The sequence below is a fragment of the Anabrus simplex genome, chromosome 2 (assembly GCF_040414725.1).
Source record: "Anabrus simplex isolate iqAnaSimp1 chromosome 2, ASM4041472v1, whole genome shotgun sequence".
Lineage (NCBI taxonomy): Eukaryota > Metazoa > Arthropoda > Insecta > Orthoptera > Tettigoniidae > Anabrus > Anabrus simplex.
This window is the reverse complement of record NC_090266.1, coordinates 312,354,732-312,380,818: the sequence shown is the minus strand read 5'-3', so window position 1 is coordinate 312,380,818 and position 26,087 is coordinate 312,354,732. Positions and strand designations below refer to the sequence as shown.

The following is a 26,087-nucleotide window of genomic DNA, read 5'->3' as shown; positions in this document are numbered from 1 at the left end:
CTAATGTTCTAAGGGGAAGGAGACTGCAGGCTAAGGGCTCTATTCAAGATCAGAATTCATGACAGGTGTCTGTGCGAAATCGGTACGAGCCACTCCAGGTAGAGCAACAGAGGGAAGATGAGGAACAGGGAACTGTTGCTGAGATGTGTGGAAGTAGGAGGAAGGGAAAAGGTAGGAAAGGGAAATGTAGAGTAGAGGACAGGAAAAGACAGGTGGAACAGGGTCATGGGAAGGAGAAAAGGGAGGAGGAAGTAGCTTCTGCAGCTATCAGGAATGATAGGGCTGACTAGGAGAGGAGGGGATCAAATGAGGTGGATAGGGTTGAGGCTCTGGTCATGGGGGATTCCATCATTAGACATGTGGGGAAAGTGTGTGGAAGAAAGGGAACAAGGGTAGAGTGTTATCCAGGAATTAGGTTGAGGCAGATGTTGAGGAAAGTAGAAGAGAGGGAGGAGGGGAAGGAGAAGGTGGTAGTGTTTCACGTTGGTACCAACAATGTAAGGCAAGCTGATATAAGTACCAACATAGTTGGGGGTGTGTGGGATCTGGTAAATGCAGCACGGGTGAAGTTTAAGGAAGCAGAGATTGTTATCAGTGGAATTCTGTGTAGGAGGGATACTGACTGGAGGGTAATTGGGGATTTGAATGAGACTATGGAGTGGGTATGTGGGAAACTGGGAGTGAAATTTCTAGATCCTAATGGGTGGGTAAGAGATAGGGATCTGCGCTCAGATGGCCTTCACTTAAACCGCAGTGGTACGTATAAGTTAGGAAATTTGTTTGGAAGGGTAATAAGGAGGTACATTCAGGGAAACAGGGCTGTGTAGGGAGCGGTGATAAGGGTACAAAGATCTGGAAGTCATAAAGGTGACAAAGATGTTAGTGTTATACTGTAGAAGTATTGTAAAGAAAGGAATAGAATTAAGTAATTTAATAGATATATATTTACCAGATATTGTAATAGGAGTTGAATCATGACTGAGAAATGATATAATGGATGCAGAAATTTTCTCATGGAATTGGAGAGTGTATCGTAGAGATAGGATAGGAATGGTGGGAGGGGGAGTATTCATTCTGGTGAAAGAAGAATTTGTAAGCTACGATAAAGTTAAAGATGAGGAACATGAAATTCTAGGTGTAAGGCTCATTTCTAAAGATAAAAGGCAACTTGATGTCTTTGGAGCATACAGACCGGGAAGGGGTAGCGCTGACACGGATTCAGAATTATTTGGTAAGATAATCAGCTATGTGGGAAACAACATGGAAAGGAATGCGATTGTAGCGGGGATCTGAACTTACCAAATGTCAATTGGGAAGGAAATGCGAACAACAGGAAGCATGACCAACAAATGGCAAATAAGCTAATATGGGAAGGACAGCTGATTCTATGTGAGATGTGCTGTAATGTACTGTACCAGGAAAAGATGTTGGAACAGATGCATGAGATGGATCTTAGGAAGTGAGCGGTTCTTAGGAACTGGCACAGAGAAACATACTTCCAGTGCGAAATAATACATGGTTCATTCCTCATGCTAGCTTTATTCAATTTATCTGAGATGCAGAAAATCCTATTATTTTATCCGGTAAAACCAAATTAATAGCAACTTCTTTCTCCTAAGAATTGTTATTTGTGCTTTCAAAATCTCAAAATATTTTTGTAGTAAACGAAAATGAATCACTTTCATGAAAATGAATGTTTCTTTCAGATTTCCTAGAGCCTTTTCAAAAAATATGATATCATTCGTAAATTCAATACAACACTTAAATTATTCTGTTCTTGAAACCTATAGTCCTTCTAATGAAATTCCTACAGTCTGTTTAAGAATTGTTATCACTGAGCAGTTATATAAAATTATTATGGGAAAACTTTTTAAAGTTCTGAGTTCTTTGAATATTCACTTGAATATTAAGAAAAAATTATCACTGAAAATTATGAATTTCAGAGTTCTTTGAATGTTCACTTGAAAATAAAGTTACTCAACTCACAAAGTCGTATTATGAATTAGTGACTGAATTTAACACCTTTGAAATGACTTCAAGATTTATCACTGTCTCTATAGTTCAAATAGTATTGATTAAATGCAATCATATCACCTGAGATGTTATTCAAGCTGGAACTGATGAGGTGTAGTACAACATCGATGAATTCCACTGATGTAGTGATGTACCATCTTCCGCGTCGTCGAGCGTCGGATCTTGTGCCATCTCCCGCGTCGTCCCACGTCATATCTCATTCAGGTTAATATGGTGAAAGCAACACTCAGTAAAGATTTCTCTGTCACGCGTTAGATCGTAATGACACGAGAAAGTTCAATTGACACTTTGACTTTTAAAGAGTGTTGAATTAATACGATTTTATCTGTTTGAAATCAGAAACTATAGAACTGAGTATCATAGTTTGTATTACAGTTCGTGCCACAGTCGATCACTTAAGTTGAACTCAAAACACAGTTACAGTAAAGATATTCGACACCTTGAATTAAAAGCACAGTTCTGGGTTCTGAAGTATAGTCCTTGGTTCGAAATACTGTTTTATAGCACAGTTCATAGCACAGTTTTTCTCTTTACATTATTTACAGTTTATAGTAAGTTTATTATATGTTCAACAAAATAAAATCACAGTCTCTTTATATTTACGTTATTTAGTTGAGAATGATATTAAATATCATCGTATTGTGAAGTGCAAGTCGCAGTTAGTTAACCGCACACAAATATGTTTAAATGTTCTTGAATGTTTGCTACACCAAATATTAAGTAAATAATAACTGTCAGTTTCCTTCACCTATGTTAGTATTGTCTAAACTTACTGATAAATGGCCTTAATATTCAGTGAAGGGTCTTGTATGACTCTTCAGGAATACATCACATTCGATAATCTAATCACCGAAAATATGTCAAGTTCAAGACATCAAGAATTCTACTAAGTTATCTCACAGATACGAAATTCCTAAATCTGAATAAAACTTGGCCAAATGCTCAAGTTACATTATCATCTGTAGTGAATTTTTACAAGTCTCATGTAGCATTGGTTAAACCTTAAAGCTCACCATAGCACAGGTTAAGAAATGTATAAGTCCGAATTACTTTCGGCACACAGTGAATATTTCCAAGTATAAATGCACGATTGAAACTTTCGCAAGTCCGGCGAACAGTATTACGGACGATGGAGTTCCACATTCGCGACCCGTATAATGTCGGTTCGACATACCGCCATGGTTGAGTTACGATGCTTAACTAATCTAGCTTCGTTGACCAACTCTCTTTCACACACAGAGTCAAGGCCAATGCAGTTCACTTGCAGAAAATTGTGTTTCCTTACAAGTCGATTTCTCGGTAACCCGTAGGCCGATTAACATGAAATTTTAATATGATGACATCTAATTAATGATCTTCATAGTGAAGTGCTTTAAATTTTAATATCTCAACTGGTTGCCGAGATATTAACAATGATCCAGAATATTCCAGGCGAGTCGGTGAAATGTGGCAACTACGTCACAGCCGATGACGTGTACCCTTCCCTCTCACTCGCTCCAAGCTTTACATTGTCTCGCTAACCTACATGCTGCGATCAGCTGTTTCAAGCCGTGCTATTTCCAATACTTGATCAAATAATGAGCTAAGTCCCAGGAACAAATATGACCTTAGGCATTCCTAGTACAGTACACTGAGATGTGTTGGTTCACCTGTGTTTAAAATAGATAAATCCAGCTCTGTTACTAATGTTTCCAACTCCCTTCCCCTGGGGCAAGGCGTTTCAGAGCCCCATATGGGGTGGCGGGCGATAAAATCGCCCGATAATAGGAAGGGAGGTGGAAGCTGATCTTTAAGATCTGCTTTAAATCGCACCGACACAGATAGGTCTTATGGTGATGATGGGACTGGAAAGGCCTAGGAATGGGAGGGAAGCCGCTGTGGCCTTGATTAAGGTAGAGCCCCAGCCTTTGCCTGGTGTGGAAATGGGAAACCACGGAAAAAAGTCTTCAGGGCTGCCGACAGTGGGGTTCAAACCTACTATCTCCCGGACACGATCTGTAAGATCAGTGACATCATTTATGTTAAGAGGGTGGCCTTGTAGAAAATAAACCTTACACACTGTTGCTATGACAGGCAGTGGCACCCGCACCGCAACTGCTTCCAGTGGGGTTCTTAGAGGAACCTCTTCGCTCCAAGTATCAGAACGAACAAAAATACGTCACCAGACACCTGGTGAGCATAATATCATTCTGTCGAATATAGTCTGAAATTTCTCAAGACCGTATGATGACCTGGTATGATGTTTGTGTCCTGAACACAGACTATACTCGCTGCAAACTCACTAATGGGCTGATGCCTGTCATAACCATTACAGTTCCACTATAACAGTGCCATAGTGTGGACTAAAAGAGAGACTGTCAGGTTATGAGCGAAAAGATGCTCTTAAATCTAAACGCTATCAATATCAACATCTACACCCATGGATGTAGATGAAAGCTCGACGTCCATCCCGACATCGAGAGATGGTGACACCGACGAACAGAACTTCCGACACTTTCCGGGGGCGGGATGTTCCCCTACGAGAGGAGCGCGGAGGTTTTGGAGCAAGCGTACCTGCTGGAGCAGACTCATACCCTCCAGTTGGAGGGCATGAGCCAAAGTGTTCGCACTTGAGCAACAGATCAGCTTGTTAACAACAAACTACTGATGAGCATTTTCTTCAGGTCTTCCAGTTCGCCGTAGACACCTATGTGCCTGCTAAACAAAAGAGACTTTACCAGCTTGAAGTCACTCCCATCAGTTCAGGTAGCAACCAGAAACCTAGGGAAGCTGGATCCCATTCCTTTACGCTGCGCTTGTTCCTAGGGGGTTGGACCCCTCAAGGAATCACAAGTTGAAGACTTCAGTTGGGGACCACCTTGGGCAGGTTGAAGACGTTTCGAAGCCATGCCCGAAAGCATCCAAGGCAATAACCACCTGGTCATAGCCTGTAGTGGCCGGGATCTGATGTTGGACGATGCCTAATATGGGACGACTGAGCCGATGAGCAACAGGACTACCTTCCTCCAGTCACCCGCCGATGCCTGAGTGGTAACAAGCGGGCTTTCGGGCATAATCGCACACATAAGAGGTCCATCTCTGAGCTGCACACATCAAGAATTTTGAATTGGTCTACAACCAACCCTCAAAAAACAATAAAAAATAAAGAGGGGACCTTGGCCACATGACCCTTTCAGTCATCTTCTATGACAGTCAGGGATCTTTTTGAAAATCGCGCCCAGTAAAGATGGTTTGGCTATGGGTTCACCAGCCTCAGGAATTTTAGCAGAGATCTACCTTGATTTCCTAGAACACACCGCCATTGACAATAACATCAAATTTGCTAATATCCAATTCTGGGCTAGGTACGTAGATGACACATTTATAATCCTAGATGAACGCTCCATAGACGCACCATCCACCCTCAAAAACCTTAATAATATTGATCATGACATTAAATTTACCTTAGAATACGAGACAAACAACTCCAACTTCCTAGACCTAACAATCAACAGGCACCCCTCTTCGTTCACATATAGTATCTATAGAAAGCCCACTCAAACGGCCACTACTATAAGAAATGACTCGCTACACCCCCAAACACACAAAGCGGCTACATATAATAGCTTAGTAGACCGAGCATTCAAAATTCCGATGTCAAGAAAAAACTTAAATAAAGAATTGAACACCATTCGCTCTATAGCAAAATTCAATGGATATAATGAATCCTTTATTGAAAGAATAATCAATAAATTCAGACACCGCCCAAAAACCACCCTAATAAAAGACAATACTAGCACTGCCACGTTTTCCACATTTACCTTCAATAAAGAAATTTACAACGTCACTAACGTTTTTAAAAAACACAACGTTAAAATAGCCTTTCGTACTAACAACAGAAGCACAGAGATCCTATACAACTCTTCATCAATAAATAAAAGTAGTCCTTTTTCTAAATCAGGTGTATATAGGTTTTCTTGCCAAGACTGCAAAAGTTCTTACCTAGGGCAAACAGGACGCAGCTTTAAAATCAGATATGCAGAACATGTCAATGCCATAAAACACAACCGTTTTTCCGCGGTCGGCCTACATATAAAAGAATTTAAGCACAACTTTACTGAAATAAATCAAGATCTTGAGGTATTAGATATTCTAAACAAAGGTTCTTTCCTAGACGTCACTGAAAACCTCTATATTCATTTAGACCAATATTTCAATCCCAACCTAAACTTAAATGATATCTCAGAGAAACCAAAGATCCTATTAGACTTTCTCATTGAATTTTTCAAAAACATGAATATCCCGAAAAACAGATCTGTCTTTCAGATTATGCATAATACTTTGTCACGCCACACACTTTCACCACATCACACTCCATACTTCCCCCCCTTCCACTCCTCCTCCCCTACCGCTCCACCCCTCTCCCCTCCTAATCCAACAACGGCCGCTGCCCAGACCTAAACTATCCAACACGCTCTGTTCCTCTTCATCTCGCGCCATAGCTTTACCGCCTCATGTCCCGCAATAAACATCATAGAAACCTGCCCCCACCCTACACGTAACGCTGCAACAATAGACCACAAATACTGGCACAGTCAACCTCCACACTCTCAACAAAGATTCCTTAATACATATTTCATATTCTTGTCGAGCTGAATACCGGACCTGTGAAGATTACCAGATTATTTTGTGCATCTACAGAATGGTGTGTTAATGAAGCTATGTAATATAGAGAGAAACTTTCAAAGGTGGTTAAATGAAGAAGTTATATCATGTTCAAGATCATGCTTCCACATCTCTGCACAGTATTTAAAATACAATTTACCGTTGGTCTTTTATAGCTATTGTTGAGAGTTAAGGAGAATTTCCTGTTGTGTATGTTTATCAGGAACTCAAGGGAGACTTCATTAATTAGTCGGAACATAGAAAGAATGATGAACTCTTCTCAGAAGAACTCTTAAGGTTTCGCCTTACCTTTTCCTACCTGCTGGCTCTTTAGAAATATGTGCGCGTGCGTCTTGTATTCAGGAATCATTCAAGGCAAATATTTTCGCACTGCAAGTTGTGTGGTTAAACTTATTTTTAATATGTATAATTTTGGCTTTCTCAACGATGCATTTGTTTCTACATTCGTCCCTGCTTTTATCTCCTCGTAAGATGTGCATTGTTTAATGTAACACCTTGTGTAAAAAATTGGGTTAAATGAAGGAGTTATATTATATTCAAGATCATGCCTTCACGTCTCTGCACAATATTTAAAAATGAAATTTACCGTGGTCTTTATAGCTATTGTTGGAAGTGAAGGAGGATTTCCTGTTGTGCATGTTTATCAAGAACTCAAGGGAGACTTCATTAGTTAGTCGGAACATAAAAAATGATGAACTCTTCTCAGAAGAACTCTTAAGGTTTCACATTACTTTTTCCTGCCTGCTGGCTCTTCAGAAATGTATGCGCGTGTGTTTTGTATTCATGAATCATTCAAGACGAATATTTTCGCACTACAAGATGTGTGGTTAAGGTTATTTTTAATATGTAGAACTTTCCCTGTTTTCATCTCCTTGTAAGATGTGTATTGTTTAATTTCCTGTTGTGTATGTTTATCAGGAACTCAAGGGAGACTTCATTAGTCAGTCGGAACATAGAAAAAATGAGGAACTCTTCTCAGAAGAACTCTTAAGGTTTCACTTTACTTTGTCCTGCCTGCTGGCTCTCCAGAAATGTGTGCGCGTGTGTTTTTTTATATTCAGGAATCATTCAAGAAGAACACTTTCGCACTGCAAGATATGTGGTTAAGGTTATTTTTAATATGTATAACTTTTGTTTTCTCAACGATTCATTTGTTTCTACATTCGTCCCTGTTTTTATCTCCTTATAAGATGTGTATTGTTTAATGTAACGCCTTGTGTAATATAAATGCCTACATCTTGCCTATTTCCCACATTTTGGCTGATGATGACGCAAACACAGCGTCGAAACTAGTTCCAAGTGCAAATACATGTTATAAATAAATATAACATTTTTGTATTGAAAAGGTGGACCGTTTTAAGTTTTTCCTAACATCCCAGTAAAGACGATGTGGTGTTTTATCCTCGAAGTAAATTAATCGTAAAATGTGACAAAAAGTGCGGAAAATGTGTAAGATTAGTGAAAAATGGAATGTTGCGTGATTCGTGTGATAGATGGTGGCATTATAAGTGCGGAAATTGCCCTAGAGACGTAAAAAATAATGAAAATATTGACTGGATTTGTGAGCAGTGTGTTCGGAATGTTGTAGTTGGCGACGGCGTTGACGAAGCACCGGAAATAAACAATGAGGAATACAAAATTGCATTAGAAATTATAAACATTCTACAAAAGGACAATGGGGCTCTTAAAGTAGAAAATCAAGAATTAAAATAAAGACTGCGATCACCAGAATACAGAACTGACCATTCTTCAAGTGATATACCGGTAATAGTAACAAACGTGAGCACGTGGTGTCAAGTAGTTCATGGATGGCCAGCTAAGAAGAAATCTACAACTGAATTTCCGGAAATAAACATCAGAAATAGGTTTTCTACCCTAAATAATTCAATTCTGGAAGAAACCGATCGCGCGCGTGAAACCAAATCATTAAATAACACTTGTATGTTTTAATATTCATCCACCTATTCAATACAATACAATTTTTAAAAAATTAGGACATTGTCCTTATTAAAATTGTTGACATGAAATTAGTATATTAGATGGTACATGTTTCGCCCATCAATAGTGGGCATAATCAGCCATATTTTACACCTTAGAATAGATCAGGTACCTGATTGGAAATAATCTATGAATGCTGTTAAAAACTATGTTGTATAAAATATATTGGAGACTGTTAAACAACTATTACAATATAAAATGTATTATGCTGTTATTTGACAATATTAGTGATAATATTGGTGTCTAAAACATGGCAGTTGTTTAAGGATTATGACATAATAAAAGATATTACAATGAAGATAAAAATCAGAAAATACATTCCATTTAGTTGTCAAATGGCGTATTGTTAAATTTTTTTTTTAATGGAAAGTTAAGCAATGGTAATGGTCATTGGTTCTTACAGTTAATAAATGTTGAGTTTCATTTTTTTGCTTATAGATTTTGAAGAGTTGTTATTTTTATTGCCTGGTTCCTTTTGAGATGATATTAGTTGGAAATGATGGTGCCGTACGCTATATTGAAATCTTTGTAGGCGTCAATTAGACCATCTCCTATGATGTGGTAAGAGTTTGTGATGTTGCTGTTGAGCGTGTTTAGCTAAGCGTGTTAGTTGGAAGGGAACGTTGTTGTCATTCGGTGATTAGCCAAAGGTATGATGAGTTCTGTAATTAAAGAGATAATTTGAAAATTTAATGAATTACCATAATTGGAATTAAGGGGCCGAATAGTGGAAGTTAAATTTGGAGTGTTGACACTTACCCCTTTGACCGCTGAGATGTTAGTTTACGTTGAGAGTTTTAGAGTAACTGGCAGTCGCCGAGCTCTTACTACGCGTGTTGTATTTGTGAAGTCTTGGTGGAGGGGGTTGAGCTTGAGAAGGCGTGGCTGAGGGCCCATTCGCTGCGCGTGAGGAGTTGTCGGCATTGGAAGGAGGGGAGGGGGTTGGTGTGTGTGTTGGATTGGTGGGCGTGTTTACTGATTTGGTGTTAAATATTTTGTAAAAATTATTCAGAAGGAATGGTTTTTGTAATAGAATTGAAATCTGTTCATAAAGAGGACTTTAGTTATCTATTACATTATTTAAGTTCTTGTCTTTGTTAAACTGTTGATCTAAGAAGATGTATAAGTTTTCGTATTCTGTCATGAGCTTACCTTTTTCGATTCTTTTTAAAATTTGTAAATCCTGATCTATTGTAGTGAATTTGTGACCTGTTTCTTTCATCTGGTTACTCATCGCAGAGAATTTATTATGTTTTTGGGCGTTACAATGTTCTGCGTACCTAGTTGAAAAACAGCGGCCAGTTTGACAACATAAGAAAAATTACATACGGAGCATTTAAGTCTATATATACCTGAGCTTGAATATTTATTGTTGAATTGATTGAGTTGTGATTAAAAAATTAAATTTCGATTTGTATTCTGCGTTGTGTAAGCGATTTTTACCTCATGTTTTCTTAAGGGATTGGTGATTTGATGGATTTTTGGGTAGGTATATGTGAATTTCGCAAATTTTGGTTTGTTGGGTTTTGTTGGAGAAAGGTTTGTGGTTACTTTTAGTCTGACTTTATTAATGATTTCGTTGATCATATCTAGATTGAACCCGTTGAATTTGGCTATTTCTTTTATGAAATCTAATTCATTTTTTAGATTATTCGGTGAAAGAGGGATTTTTAATGCTCTGTACACTAAACTGTAATAAGTGGCTTGTTTACGGGAATTTGGGTGTAAAGATTCGTTTTTGTAGTTATTGGGTAAATGAAGGCTTGCGGTAAATTTGGAAATCAAATTTGTTCATAACTCGCGTGATTTTGATGTCTAGAAAATTGATTGAATTGTTGTTTTCGTTTTCTTTTGCGAACTTTATATTATCCTCTAAATCATTGAGAAACGTTAGGATGTTATCACTATTGTTAAGCTGTTTATCAATAATTGCCAATGTGTCATCGACATAACGGAGCCATAAACTGAGTCCGTTAGTGTTTTTTACTATTTTATTGTGTTCTAGATTGTCCATGTAGATGTCCGCTAAAATGCCAGAGATTGGGTCTCCCATAGCTAAGCCTTCTTGCTTATATATTTTGTTGTTGAAAGTGAAGTAATTATTGTGTAAAACAAAACTTAGTAACTTTATGAATTCATCTATTTCAATTTTGCTTAATGAGCTGTGTTTGGAGAGGTGGTTTTTTATTATGGTGACAGTTTCGTTAACGGGTATATTTGAGTACACATTCGCGATATCAAAGGAACATAAGACATAACATAACATAAGAACCTGTTCTGATATGGGTAAAATGTCAGGGTGATGATTATATTAACATATTTATTGAAAACCTGAAAGAAATTAACTGGAGCTTTGTGTTTGAATTTCAAATGGTAGAAAATTACATTGAAACTGTATTTGGAAACTTTTTAGATAAATTGGTTCAACTGTGGCATTCATGTTCACCACTGGTAAAAATTAGTCATAATGGTAAACTTAAAAGCAAGAAGTTGAACTGATATACTGATGAATTGACTCAGTATAGAGAAACAATGCTTTTGCTGTGGAGAATTTATAAAAACTCTTGTCAAGGAGGAACCGAGAACTCTCGTCAAGGAGGAACCGAGCAGAATGGCGTGTATGAAGCTTATCTTAATTGTTAAAAGTTATATAAAAGAAAATATATTGAGAATGCACCCAACAAATGCAAGGCGGTATGGGATGTTATAGTACAAGAAAACATTCCTACTCGAACTGGAGAGACATTTCTCGATCCGGAAAACTGAATAATAATTTTTTTAACTCTGTAAAAGAAATCGGAGATCAAATTAAGGCAACAGGTACAGCTGCGAGTGACTTTCATCACAATCAACCCCCCAGCCAAAACACTTTCAATTGGGTTGAAATTACATCTGATCTATCCGACTGTCAGTTTGGGTTTCAACAAGGTAAATATACTACTACTGCTGTTCTTGAAATTGTTAATCAGATATTAACAGCTTTTGAAAACAAGCAGGTGATCTCTCTGGTGTTATGTAAAGCTTTTGATTGTGTTAATCATGAAAGTTTACTTGCAAAGTTTGAGATGTATGAACATAATTAAGTCATACTTAAATAACAGATATCAGTTTGTCTCAATTAAAAAAGAAAAAAAAAAAGTATTCCACTTTGAAGAAAGTTACAACCAGAGCACCACAGGGCTCTGTCCTCAGTCCATTTTTATTCATTCTGGCAGTCAATGAATTACCGCAAAATGTCAAATGCCATGCTCTTATATAGTATGCGGACGATACGTTAATTACAAAACACCAGAGCAACTCAGGATTGAATCAGATGTCACAGGAAGCTCTTGCAACAGCAATGCATTGGTTTTCATCCAATAGGCTGTTGTGCGATCGGGATAAAACTCAATTTCTTACACTAGGATTATCCAAAGAAAAAGGTTGTCCAAACAATGTGTAGGGCTGGTGCAAATGACCACTGTCGACCTCTCTTCATTAAGCTTAAAATACTGACAACTATAAATTTGTATATTTATATATCTTTGACATATGTTAAAAACAACATAAATGAATTCAGTACTAGGGAAAACATTCACCTTCATGATACTCGGGGCAAAGTAGACATTGACATCCCAATTCACAGGCTGTAAAAAACTGCTCACCCACATAAAATCAGTTGTTTAAGATTATTTAATAAATTACCACTATCTGCACGGTCCACTCCATTAAGTAATTTTAAAAGAAAAATGTATGATTGGTTAATAGAAAATCCATTTTATAATACGTCTGAATTCCTAGAAATGCATAATGTTAGTATTAAGTTTTAATAAAAGGTGTATGTTCATTTAGCCTTAGTAATAATAAGTACTAAATTATCATCATGGCAAATGAAGATTCTCGATTCCCTCTGAATGTATTCAGCCCCTCCCATCCACAGGGCGTCCTACACATTATACCAAACCGCAATCCACGTCCGCGCCTAGGTCGTCCCTTTTAGTCGCCTCTTACAAAGGCAGGGGATACCGTGGGTGTATTCTTCATCTGCGTCCCCCACCCAAAAGGGGTGCTACCCTTTTAGTCACCTCACGACAGACAGGGGACACCGTGGGTGTATTCTTCGTCTGTGTTCGATGATGATACTTGTTGTTTAACGGGGCCTAACATCTAGGTCATTAGCCCCCTAATGGCACAAAATGAGACGAAATGTAAAGACAATTAAAAATCCATAATCTTCCACTGACCAGAATTCAAAACGTGAGGACGAAGAATGAATGGATGGATATGAAGTTAAAACAATCAGTGGATCCGACCCGCAATGCCCCACATTCCCAGAAGCTAGCGTTAAACAATATTATTACTGACCAAGGGATTGTTCTAAAGCACAATACCGATTTAATGATGATGCTTGCCGTCTAAAGGGGTCCAAAATCCAGGTCATCGGCCCCTCATAATGGTACTTATCACTAGGAAAGTAGAACCATGGTATTACAACATAAGATTTATTGTGAACCCTCCACCTTATCAATACATTTGTTTACATACTACCATTCACAGTACCGGTTTCGACCCTTCAAGGGTCATCCTCAGCTGACAAGTACAAATATAGTTCTTAAAAAAAGCATCACAATGGGAAATATTGTACAGTTGTGACAATTATCCAATTCAACAGACCATCTAAAACAAATGATACAATTAAAATAATAAAATAAGTCCTCTTTTCTTGGATTATAAAATAATTACATAGTATAAAATGTTTTTGTTATTTTGATCAGCATAGAAATTGGAACTTGCAATGTTATGTAAGTACTGATAATAGTATTCTTGAAGTGTCCATTATTTTTGCTTTAAAACTTATGGCTAATTGATTAAAACATTTCGGTTGTTTATTCTTGCGATAACTATATTATTGATTTCACCGTGTTCCTCTGCTAGTAGTATGAGCGTCTTGGAATGACTTAGACACTCTTTTTAAGGAATTGGGTAGTTGTCTAGTGTTCAGTTCAAGGCATTGTCAATATATATGTACAAGATTCATAATATATATTAATGCTGAGTTGATAGTAAATGCGTTTTTAAGAATAAAAATTTTTGTTTTTAGTGACGTGCTTCTTAATTTGATGTTGTATAATTTTGTCAAGTGTCAATTTGTTTTACAATACTTGATGTCTTGAATTTTGAAAGCATTTAATTATTCTAAAATTTTGGTTTCATTAGTGTATCTATTGTCTATTATGACAAATATATCATCCACAAATCTACACCAGAAAAGAATATTGTCTATTTTTTTGGATTTCTTGGTGTTCTATACAATCTATATAGATTTCAGCTAATATGCCCGATGTTGGGGATCCCATTGGTAAGCCTTGCTGATGATATATGGTGTCATGAAATTTAAAATAGTTGTTGTTGATAGTAAAATGGAGTAATTTAATGAACTCTTCTATTTCTAGGGTACTGAGTTTGCTGTGGTTTTTGAGATTAGATTCTATTATTTTTATGTCTTTTTGCATGGGTATGTTAGGGTACATGTTTATTATATCATATGATGCTAGTCTATGGTGTTGTTCTATTTTTATTTCTTTTGTGGTGTTGCAGAATTCTATTGAATTTGGTATTGTTTTTTTTAGCTAAAAATACGTAGTGTTTTTTTAAGGAATGTTTGGATAAATTGTGACAGTTTGTAAGTTGTACTCGGTCTGTAGTTTATTATAGGCCTCATTGGGACGTTGTCTTTGTGAATTTTCGGGTATGCTTTAGCGGTTGGTAGTCCTGGGTTCACTGTAATGAGTTTTGCAGTTTCTTGTTCGTTTAGAAGAAAATGGGTGTTTTTTAGTGATGTTTTAGGTTTCTTTGGATGCTGTTAGTAGGGTCTTTGTTTTTGATTTGAAAAGTTTCATCTTGAAAACAGATTTTGGTTTTGGCTATGTATTCGTTTTTGTCAATGATGACAGTTGTGTTGCCTTTATCTGCCTTAGTTATTAGTAAATTGTTCTGTTTGATTTTGTTGTTTAATTTTTTTAATCTGTATATTGTTCTTGGTACCTTTGTTGCTGTTCTCCTTACTGATTTTATTAATATACTGTGGTAATCTTTTCTTAATTTCGTATCTAATTTCATCGCGTTGTTCATGAGGTATTTTATTTACGGCATTCTCAGTTTCTGTAATGATTGTAGTGATATTTTGGTAAACTGAATTGTTTCCCCAATTATGTTTGGATCCCTTACTCAGTATAATGGATTCTGTTTCATCAAATGTCGAATTTGTTAGATTTTTCATTGGTGGAAGAAATGTATGTTGGTTGTTATCGATAGGTCTAGTCAAATGGTGTCTAATGGGGGCATTACTCTGCATATCCTGGCTATGTGATTGTTTCAATGTGTTTAACTTCCTATTTAATGTGTTCTGTTTTTGTATGGCTATGTTTGTTAGTTTTTCATTAGTTATTTGTTGGAAATTGTCCCAGTAACTGTCTGGTAGGTCACGGGAAGCATTCAGGTATGTTTCGTAAAGTTGTGTATTGAGGTGTTGTTTTTTCCCATATAAGAATTTTATTTCTTCTTTTAGCCAAATCTGGTTTGTCTTTTTCTGTGTATTACGGGTTTGGTTAGTGTTTCTGTGTTTGTTGTCGTATTTTTTGAGAAATTTAGACATTACAGTAGTCCGTTTGATAGGCATTCTTTTAGAAAGGTGATGCTTTTGACTACATTTGTAATTTTGATTTTTAAATGTTGATATTTATACGCAGTTTGTTTTGCCTGGTTGGCTGTTGTACATATATATTGACAATGCCTCGAACTGAAAACTAGACAACTACCCAATTCCTTAAAAAGAGCGTCCAAGTCATTCCAAGACGCTCATACTACCAGCAGAGGAATACGGTGAAACCAACAATATAGTTATCGCAAGAATAAACATCCGAAATGTTTTAATCAATTAGCCATAAGTTTTAACGCAAAAATAGTGGACACTTCAAGAATACTACTATCAGTGTTTACATAACATTGCAAGTTCCAATTTTTATGCTGATCAAAATAACAAAAACATTTGCAAATGACATGTCTTTTTATACTACGTAATACTTTTATAATCCAAGAAAAGAGGACTTATTTTATTATTTTAATTGTATCATTTGTTTTAGATGGTCTGTTGAATTGGATAATTGTCACAACTGTACAATATTTTCCATTGTGATGCTTTTTTAAGAACTATATTTGTAATTGTAAGCTGAGGATCACCCTTGAAGGGTCGAAACCGGTACTGTGAATGATAGTATGTAAACAAATGTATTGATAAGGTGGAGGCTTCACAATAAATTTTATGTTGTAGCTACAATCAATACGGAAATGAAACTTATAAATTATGAACCATGGTATTGTTGTGGTACTAATCAAAAGTAGCGTAGACTCTCGGTATTCCACACATTATGGTACTACTCAAGGTAGTTTAATGCGCATATGTAACACAGACCTATGGTGTTCCTCACACAAGTGTACTAACCACAGGGACTCGTACTATCCTGTGGTGTTCCTTACATAGAGGGTACTAATCATAGGCAAGGCAGAACCATGGTGTTGCTCATATAGTGGTACTAATCACAGGTACTGTAAAACCCAGCCGGAAGCACACATTGTCACTACTAATCACAAACCTATTGTGTACCTAACATAGTGGTACTACGCAAAAGTAAAAGCGACCCATGGTGTTCCCTGCGTGGTGGTGCTAATTACAAGTAGTATCATGGTCCTAATTTGATCATCCTGTGGTTGCCCCTTTTAGTTGCCTCGAACGACAGGCAGGACATACCGTGGGTGTATTCTTCATCTGCGTCCCCTGCCCACAGAAGGGGGGGGGGGCATATTTCTATGTAAATTATGAATTAATTACCTTGTTCCCACTTCATACTTTAATACTTTTGGAAATATTATCCTCTCTAAATTGGTTTTTCCTTTTTTGTATGAAACAACTGCATGTATGTTAAGCATTATTGTCAATTAGCCCAAACAGTAGAAATGGAAAGTTAAGGTGTGGGAACATTGTACTTAAATCAATTATTATTATTTTTCAGATTAAACATGAAAAAATACCACATAGGTCAGCACAAAATTGCAGCGATGTATCACAAATGGGTGCAGAAGAAGAGAGGTACGTGAAGCGGTAGACCTAAAACCACATGAACTGGCTTCATTGAAGTTATGTCCCATCACTGCATGTGATGTTGAGAGATCCTTCTCACATTACACAAACATTCTTCATTACAATATCCAGCACTTAAGAGAAACCATAAAAGCCATAACCTGCCAATGTGTTTGTTCAGATTTTGTGTTCTTGAAGACCAACTTAAGCAAGCTGCCAGGAGCCACCGCAGAGTTAGAAAAGAGTGGCATTCCCATTGTGGAGTCCTTCAGGATGGTGAAGGAACTTGCGAGAAGTCTTCAGAAAACATCAAAACAAAACTACAGCGATACATCTGAAATGAGTGCAGAAGACTGTCCCAATGAAGCCTTTCTACCACCACTGTGAACAGTGACCAGGAGATATTTACTTCAGATCTGTATACTGCAATGGTGGAAGCCTATATCACACTGCAAAAACTGGAGCATCCAGCATTTAAGAGAAGCCAAGAAAGCCATGTCCTTGAGCATGTCCTGGGAAGGTAGCTGCTATCAGGGTAGAGTCTGATCGGGTCCTGCAACAAATCCAGGTTGGAAAGAGACAGTAAAAGTAGGAAATATGACACAAGATGAACCGAGCGAGTAGCTGTGCAATATGGGTAACGCTGTCAACCTGCATTCGGGAGATATTGGTTTTGAATCCCGCTGTCGGCAGCCCCGAAAATGGCTTTCTGTGGTTTCCTATTTTCACATCAGGTAAATGCTGGTGCTGTACCTTAATCAAGGCCATAAGTGCTTCCTACTCCAAGCCCTTTCATATCCTACAGTCTCCGGAAGAGAGAGAGAGAGAGAGAGAGTGTGTGTGTGTGTGATTTTTCCATGGCTATTATATTTTAAAGCCTATATGCTTGCCTACTTGAACTGTTTTTAGTGCCTATAAAGCCTCACCCTAACTAATACTCCTATATAACATGACTGTGAGGTATGGTTCTGAATCATGTGCGTTCCGTGTGTTTTCACTCATTAGTGGTAAAGTGTTCGATAGTAGTGGTTACAACTTATTCACGTCAACTTGAAGTGCCTAAGTTTTGTGTGGGATATGATGACTTATGGGAAGAAGTCATGGTGATTACGAATTGTACAATTTCATGTTGAATGACTGCTTTCATCGGCAAGCAGTACAGTGGGACAGCGCCAAGCAAAGATTCTTTCCACCAGAGAGCAGATAAACTGGCTACATCCTCATGGGCTCTCGCTATGCAAATACACCATCTTGTTGGTATACATCGTTACATTCAGGCCCATCAAAGCCTGGTGAGCTGAATTTCTTCTATCAAAACACTAGGAGTATTGCTAATGTTCTACTGGAATTTAATGCTGCTTTCAGTGATCTAAGATATAATTGTGTGTGTATATGCAAATCTTAGCTGACTTCATCAACAGGGGACAGTGAAATTCTATGATGTAATTATTATGAGATATTTCATCTCGATAGAGAAGCAGTGCACAATAATAAAGAATTAGGTGTGGTGTCTTTGCAGCCGATAAGTCCACGCTGAGCCCAGCACCTAGGACGGATTTAGCAGGTAGCTGGGAATGTACAGTGGTGATAGCACCGGTCTCGCAATGCCAGGCAGTGCTCATTGTTACCCCACTGAGACTCTAACTCAAACCCAGAGGCGAGCATCGTAACGCACGATTTAGCATGCATGGCTACTGCCTTGCCTGACAGAGTCTGCACATTCAGAAGCTGTTCACAAAATTGTAACACAACCACCGGATAAAATATCATGCAGATATTACATTACAACTTATGCGGCCACTGGATGGTTATATTATGACCAGGTCCAAAAAATGCAACAAGCCATATCCTGTGGCCGTATAAGGACAACGAAATAGAAAATAACTCAGCAAGACCATGTCCTATCCTCCCACCTGTACCTGTTGTGGGCAACCATACCTTCCAGGGGATGTTCCTTTGTCGGCAAGTATACATTCAAAGGAAATGATGCTAAGAATCAAATATTATAAAAATGCTCTAGGAAAAGACTGCGCATTAGTAAACTATACTTAAAGCTACTTTACGAAAAAGAAATTAATTTTAATACATACTACTAGAACGTTTTGAAGTCCCTGATGCAGATCTCTGACTTGACGAGTTATGAGTTTTCATATACTGGGGATAGGAATTGTCTTCAGCTTCACTGGAACCAGGAACTAAAACAAGAAATTCAACTATTGAACAAAACACCAAAGACATGAAGAGGCAGAAAGGAATAAAATTTCTAGTAATTTACCTTCATTATCTTGAGCAGCACGTTTTGCTTGGATGACAGGGTTTTCATATTGTGTCCTCCTATTAACGTGATCTATATAATATGTACCATAGTGAGGATCATCAATCTTTTCCCATCCATATGGCAACTCATCATCCAGACAGTCTTCAAGAGACTTTTTCTTGATTTTTGACAGCCGAGGATCCAACCAATGCGATGTTCCAGAATTATGGCTGCATATAAAGTAGAGAGGGAGAGAAAAACAGAATCAACCTGTAGAAAACTTGTATAGAAAGTTGAAAAATATGTATACATGCTGTACTATCAATACAAGCTGTTGTGCCTTGAACCATTTGGTCTACAAGTGTTTATGAATGGATTAAGCATCTCTAAAATTCTGTATTTGCAACTAGCACAGTAGCATTACTTGCCTCAATGCCAGTTACCCCTGAAATCATTCAGCATAAAATATATTAGGTCTTCATGCTTCACACAACCCCAGCAATTTTAGCCTTAATTTACCCCCCTTCTTTTCTCGTTCCTTATACAGCACTGTCATTAACCCCATCTACATGTAGCAGCTATCACACTCTCAACTGTAGCTGTACCTCCAACATTTGCTTAACCCCTCAGCGCCAATATCTATACGTGGTATAGACCCTCTTTTCTTCCGTAGTCGCCCACCTCTATACGTGGTATAGACACATACATGGTTTCACATTTATGGCTATAGTGCAAAGAGTTTTGGAGTTACTGATATGAAAATTGTTTTGTTTCCAAGAAGACATTTTCGGGTTTATCGGTGTTTTAAATAAGAATTGAAAAATCGTTATAATGTAGTTGTTTTCGCAAGGATAATTATTTGTCAAAATAAGTCTGAGCACTAATCTCTTGCTTTTTTAAAGTCTGTTTGATTCATTCTTTCCCACAGAATAAAATAAAGGAATGATGATCTGAGAAGTTTGTCTTTTCGTGTGACATTCTTTGCTCCATTTGTACATTAGGAGTGCGGTTTATTTATTATATTTGTCTTTATTTCTCAGCTTGTAATATTTTCGTAACCCTCCAAGAGCGCTCTGTGTAGGCATCAGTTAGTGCTGCTTTCTGTCATACGATACGAGAACCAGTTGTTCATGGTATATATCTCGTTTGAAAGACGTTGTCTCGGCCTTTTATCTGAAATATGTATCGAGTTGGTTTGTTTCGTCATGAATGTTATTCCCCTCATTCAGTTTCGTCCTGTTGCTTTCGGTCTCGCTGCAGCTTCATCAGTCCTTGTGACCCGCCGCGCTCAGCCGTGGTATGACTGACAGTAACGTGCTTGAAATATTGTATAATTCAGGTGAAAGTTTAGTCAGAAGTAGTAGTGACAGTATAAGCAGCAGTGATAATGAAATAGATGATGTAGCAGTGGTAAATGATGAGAGTGATGACGTGGAGGAAACAGTACTTGGAAATTTCGTGTAAGAGACTATAGATAATTATACAGGTAAAAGAGAAGTTTTGAACGGTGAATTCTGATTGCTAAATTCTCTAATACTCACACAGGTCACAGAGACAAATATTGAGCAATTACCTTATCGGGTTCAGCTGGTGAAAGGTTTGTTTACAAAATATGCTCGGAAGGGAGGGGAACGAAATATTCAAGGCCGGCGCGAATCAGATAATACAGTTCCAAGGTTGCAGGAAAGACATTTTATCAGGAAATTAGCACCCAAGAGTTGGAAATCCAAACCTCAGAGACATTGTATCCTGTGTTCAAAACACGGCGAAAAGAAGACGTCAGTGTACTGCTGCCAGGAGTGTGACTTGAGTCCCTGTCTCAAAGAGTGCTTCGAACTCTATCACACGGAACTAAATTACTAAGGAAATGTGAAAGAATTATGTAATTATCTGCATGTACATAGTTATGTCATCAGGAATTCCCAATTTCGTGAAAATCGGGATACTCTTATACTTGTAGTAACGCTTTAAGTGAATCGATGTATTTGAGTCACGCGTAGTTGAAATCTCATCCGGTCGCGGCGTAGGAAGCTATTTAAATGGCTGCGACACTGAGGGGTTAAGATATTCCAAGCCTCCCCTAACACTCAATACTGTACAATAAGCCTGAAAACAGAACAATGTAAGTATAATTTTATTTACAAATTTGTGATAAGCACAACTCAATCAATCAATCAATCAATACTGATCTGCATTTAGGGCAGTCGCCCAGGTGGCAGATTCCCTATTTGTTGTTTTCCTAGCCTTTTCCTAAATGATTTCAAAGAAATTGGAAATTTATTGAACATCTCTCTTGGTAAGTTATTCCAATCCCTAACTCCCCTTCCTATAAATGAATATTTGCCCCAGTTTGTCCTCTTGAATTCCAACTTTATCTTCATATTGCACTAGCTCTGATATGGCTCGATTTGATTTCCCTCACCATAACCTCATTCTGAGAGAATTCAGATCTTATGAGTTTGAAATGTTTACCACAACCAAATTCACATCTCTTAATCAATCAATCACCTTAGGTTTCTTCTCAAATTTTATCACTTCATGGTTAGTTTCTACTTTTCACATCATCCTCTAAGCATTTCTTCAAATTCCAAGACATTACACTGCAAGTTTTTAACCATAGAATATTTTCATCTAACTAGAAGCAAACATGCATATTATAACTTCTATAACTATATTTATTTTCTGGCCAGGGAAAACCCTCTTGCAGTAGTGGAGTAGACTGTACAGCCAAAGACTCAAAGCAGAGTGTCAGGTGGTGCAAAATACACTGACACCCTGGAAAGGTGAATGGTTTCTCATCAACCACTCAACGTGGAGTGCCGTACACTGCACGCAGACTCCCCCAATACTCTCTGTCGTGGAGTGACGTACATTGCACGCGCATAGCAGCTTCTGCTTTGTGCTTCTATCTAGCGAATATTTCTTGAACTATTACAAATGTAATAAGATGTATCTAAAGACGAAGCATCGATCCTTCATTTGGTGTGTATATCTATCGAGTTTTTATCGATTACATATGATATACCGCGTCTGAAAAAACAACAAGTTCTGTCGTTGACATCATGGCAGTTAATTGTTTTCTTGTGATCACAAATTTGAAATTAACGATCTTTTACCGAATGATAAAGAAAGTTTAGTATTGTTAAACAAGGACTAGGATATAGAATTTTTTGTTTTTCATACATGGGAAAATATTGGCTGTAATGTTATTGATGGTGGGTGTGTGTGAGAAGACATGGATAATTACAGAGGGCAATGGGAAATGTTTACGGCAGATTATGGGTCTCAGAATGGTGCAAAGAACTGATTATAACCTGTGTGAAAAATCTTCAGTTGTTGTCTACTGTCAATTTCGTAAAGAAGATAGTAGAATAAGAAGATATTTATGCCCAACATCATATGCGGTCACATGGGATGTTATTTCCATTCTGATTAAGGGTAAATGAATGTGTGCCAGTTACTGTGGAAGAGATTAATGTAGTTTATGTATTGTGTATGTAAGTATGTTGGTTCAGCCATACATCTTGTTCAATTTGAAAGCATCAGGAGATTCCTCCACTTCACTGACCTTAAGTAATTCTAGTAAATAATGCTGTTTGTGTGTGTATGCACTAATAACAAACTGATCATTTTGGTAAAATTCACTGAACCGCTTATCATTTAGGCCAGATTAACTAAAAGCCTGCACTCGTCTGCTTGGAGCTATACTCCTCCCACAATACAGGGTAACCAGGTAGCGAAAGTCGTCCCTCGCTGAGGTGTTAAGGTACCCTTACAGATATCAATGTAGATACCAAATGGAGGAAATGGCATTTAAATCCAACAATAAAAACTTCTGCTGTTCAGGTCAGAAATGGTTTTCAACAGCATCTAATTTCCAGGTGAGGAGCGGTTGATAGTAGAACCTGGAAGTAGGCAGCAGTGCTTCCAGTACTGAAATTTGAGCTAGAGAAGCATTATTTCTACTAGGGTCTTTTCTCAGAGAGTTATGGGCATGGCTGAAATAGCAAAAACAGCCATAGTACAGCTTTGTGGAAAGCAATGAGAAACAAACCACACTATTTCTGTCTAGTGGCTCCTACCTAATGGTGGTGACAATGTACTGCAAAAGTGCTTAGTCTGTGTCAGACCTCAAGTGGTAGGGGGCAGTAGCGATTCGTGGCTCAAATGGCAGTAAGAGAAGGGAGAAAACTAGACTTATAGGATTATATAGAGCGGATACAAGAGAAGAAGCATGGGGAGATATCCGTGACAGGCTTCAGTTGGAAAATAATTATATCGGCAGGACTGACCACAAATATAAAATTAGAAGGAATTTTAGCAGAAGCGATTGGGGTAAATTTTCATTCATTGGGAAGGGTGTGAAGGAGTGGAACAGTTTACCAGGGGTAGTGTTTGATCCTTTTCCAAAATCTGTACAGATATTCAAGAAGAGAATAAACAACAGAGAAAATAAATGAAGTGTTAGAGGGCATTCGACCAGTGCAGGTTATTGTAAATAAAAAAATGTGTGTGAATAAATTAATTCCATCCCCTGGTCTAAGAACTTTGGACAGCCAAAGTAGGGGACTGCCTGTAGGGGTGAAGTACAGTGGGGACTTCGAGGGCCCTGGGACCGCTACGGTAGCTGTGAAGGCCCTTCAGGAACTCTGAAAAGTGGTGGCAAAAGGGGCTCCGGTTAAGACACAGCAGCTCGTTATGCTACTTAGATTCCAGAACGGGTTTAAAAAAAAAAAAGTAAATAAATAAATGCAATGTAAATATTAATCATATACCAGTTGTATAGTATCATTTAAAGTAATTCCACATACTGTATATCAGTTGACTATATTTGTAAGTAGTACAGGAGATATTATAAGTATAATTATGTAAACAATATAAATTCATTAAGGATGAGCTGTGTGTTTAAAAGAAAACATTGTTAGCGTAAATTGTATAATATTGTATTATAGGAAAATTTTCTTCTTGTTAATTTAATATTTAGTGCTTGACAATAATGTATTTTAGTGTACCATTTGCCACCAAGGTAGACACCTCATTTGCAAATAAAGAGATTTTGATTTAATTTTAATCATAAACTGTACTCTCTATAACTTTTGTTATCCAGTGCTTTTGATATGACCAATTAGATAAGTAATTAAAAAATAAATTTTGGCACCATCCCCTGAACTACCATTTTGAACAGGGTGAATAAAATCATTTATAGCGTCGACTGTAGTTCCTTATTAACTGACTTTACTTACCGATTTTCATTAAATCCTGATCACCCATTTTCTCGTACTTCGGCGCTGATATGGACTTACCAACAAAAATCCAAATTCATGGCTATCTCTATTATCATAGCCCATATGGTCAAAAGTATAAGACATAACTGTTAGGAAATTTAATAATACATAACTTTAATTATGTAATATTTATCGATAGGGCTAATAATAACATAAATGTGAGAATTAAATTTTAGGCCTTCCCCTAAATTACCATTTCACTCAGCCTACACACAATTATTTATGGCCTAGATTGTAGCGACTTATTCCCCGACTTTATATACCGATTTCTGTTAAATTCTCTTAAGCAGTTTTCTCATGATGTGCGTATGTACGTACATACATACAGACATTACGGAAAATTAAAATGTGCATTTTTCCTTGTTACTGTGGTCATGACCAGTACAGAAATATCATTCATTATAAATTCTGAGCAATGTACAGACACTCTTATTTAATTTATATTGAGATAAATTAAAATTAGTCAGAATTGTCTCCAAATGGCTTCTAAAATATCTAGAAAAGTCACTAGTCGTTATCATTGAAATTCTATGACTAAATTACTAAAAAAAAACAAAAAAAAAAACAAGACTCCATATCTAACAACTAGTCTCTAGAATTGACTAGACTGATGTGAACGAACATAGCACATGAAAACGAGAAATTGACGATCGATAAACATTGCATTAATAAACGTTGATATTTCGTTTGAAAGCGCCCAATGAGCGAAGGACTTCCAGCCACTCCTGTAAACAAGCTGAAATGGCAGGATTTGAAAACAAATGTTTGAAGTTCACCAAAAAATAAGCTAAAATCGGGAGATATAAGAGAATAATCGGGAGGCGGGAGAAACTGTTGAAATTGAGAGTCTCCCGCCTAATTCAGGAAAGTTGGCAGGTATGCACCTTGTCCTCCTTCCAGTTTACCGATGATTCTTCCCCCATGTGAAGTCATCCAACTGTTGTTTCTGTCCATGTTGTAATGAATACCACCACCACAGTGCACTGTAACAGCTCGCTAATTGACTCACACTCTCTTGTCCCGTTGTTTCAACAGATTCATTTTGAGGCACCAGACTCATCTGACGACATAGTCGCGCTGACTTCACGCAAAGTTTCAATGCGCGTGTGGGAGACCTCTGGCAACATGTTAACGCACTTTCACTCATTTCCACCGAGTAGTTGATATGTTATGTTGCTCTATTTATCTCAGCCGTAAGTCTTGCACAGAAGTGAAGTTTTCAAAGACAATTTAAATTATGTTGGTAATAATAATGCAAATACACTACTGGAAAAAAAACATGCAGCATCCTCACAGACAAGAGTCATGTTATTCACAAGCCAGGTTTTTCCCCTACTTGCTTTATGTCACAGATAGGTCTTATGGCGACGATGGGATAGGAAAGGCCTAGGAGTTGGAGAAGGAAGGAAGGTAGGAAGGAAGCAGACGTGGCCTTATTTAAGGTACAGCCCCAGCATTTGACCGGTGTGAAAATGGGAAACCAACGAAAAACCCCTTCAGGGCAGCCGACAGTGTGGTTTCTAACCCACTATCTCCCAGGTACAAGCGCGTAGCTGCACAAGCTATGTGAGAGGCAGTTCATCATTACAGGAGTATATGGTTATAAATTCAGATCAACTGAAACACACGTCAAACCGGAGGGTGCTCAAACAGTCACACTAATGCACAGTGTAACACCCTGTGGCGGCAAAGCAGGCATGAATTTGCGCATGCAAACAATCACAAAAGAGCC

The 26,087-nt window shown here is 37.7% G+C and overlaps 1 protein-coding gene across 4 annotated transcripts in view; it reads right to left on the bottom strand.

Moving 5' to 3' along the window:
- Magi (membrane associated guanylate kinase, WW and PDZ domain containing protein magi) overlaps window positions 1-26,087 on the bottom strand; it is a 670,891-nt gene that overhangs the window by 447,644 nt on the left and 197,160 nt on the right. For all 4 annotated transcript variants that reach the window (XM_068226155.1, XM_067140637.2, XM_068226156.1 and 1 more), the window contains 2 exons: window positions 19,089-19,300; window positions 18,904-19,008 (listed from right to left, as the gene is read on the bottom strand). In XM_068226155.1, the coding sequence (XP_068082256.1) occupies window positions 18,904-19,008; window positions 19,089-19,300 (317 nt within the window). The remainder of the gene's footprint in view (window positions 1-18,903; window positions 19,009-19,088; window positions 19,301-26,087) is intronic.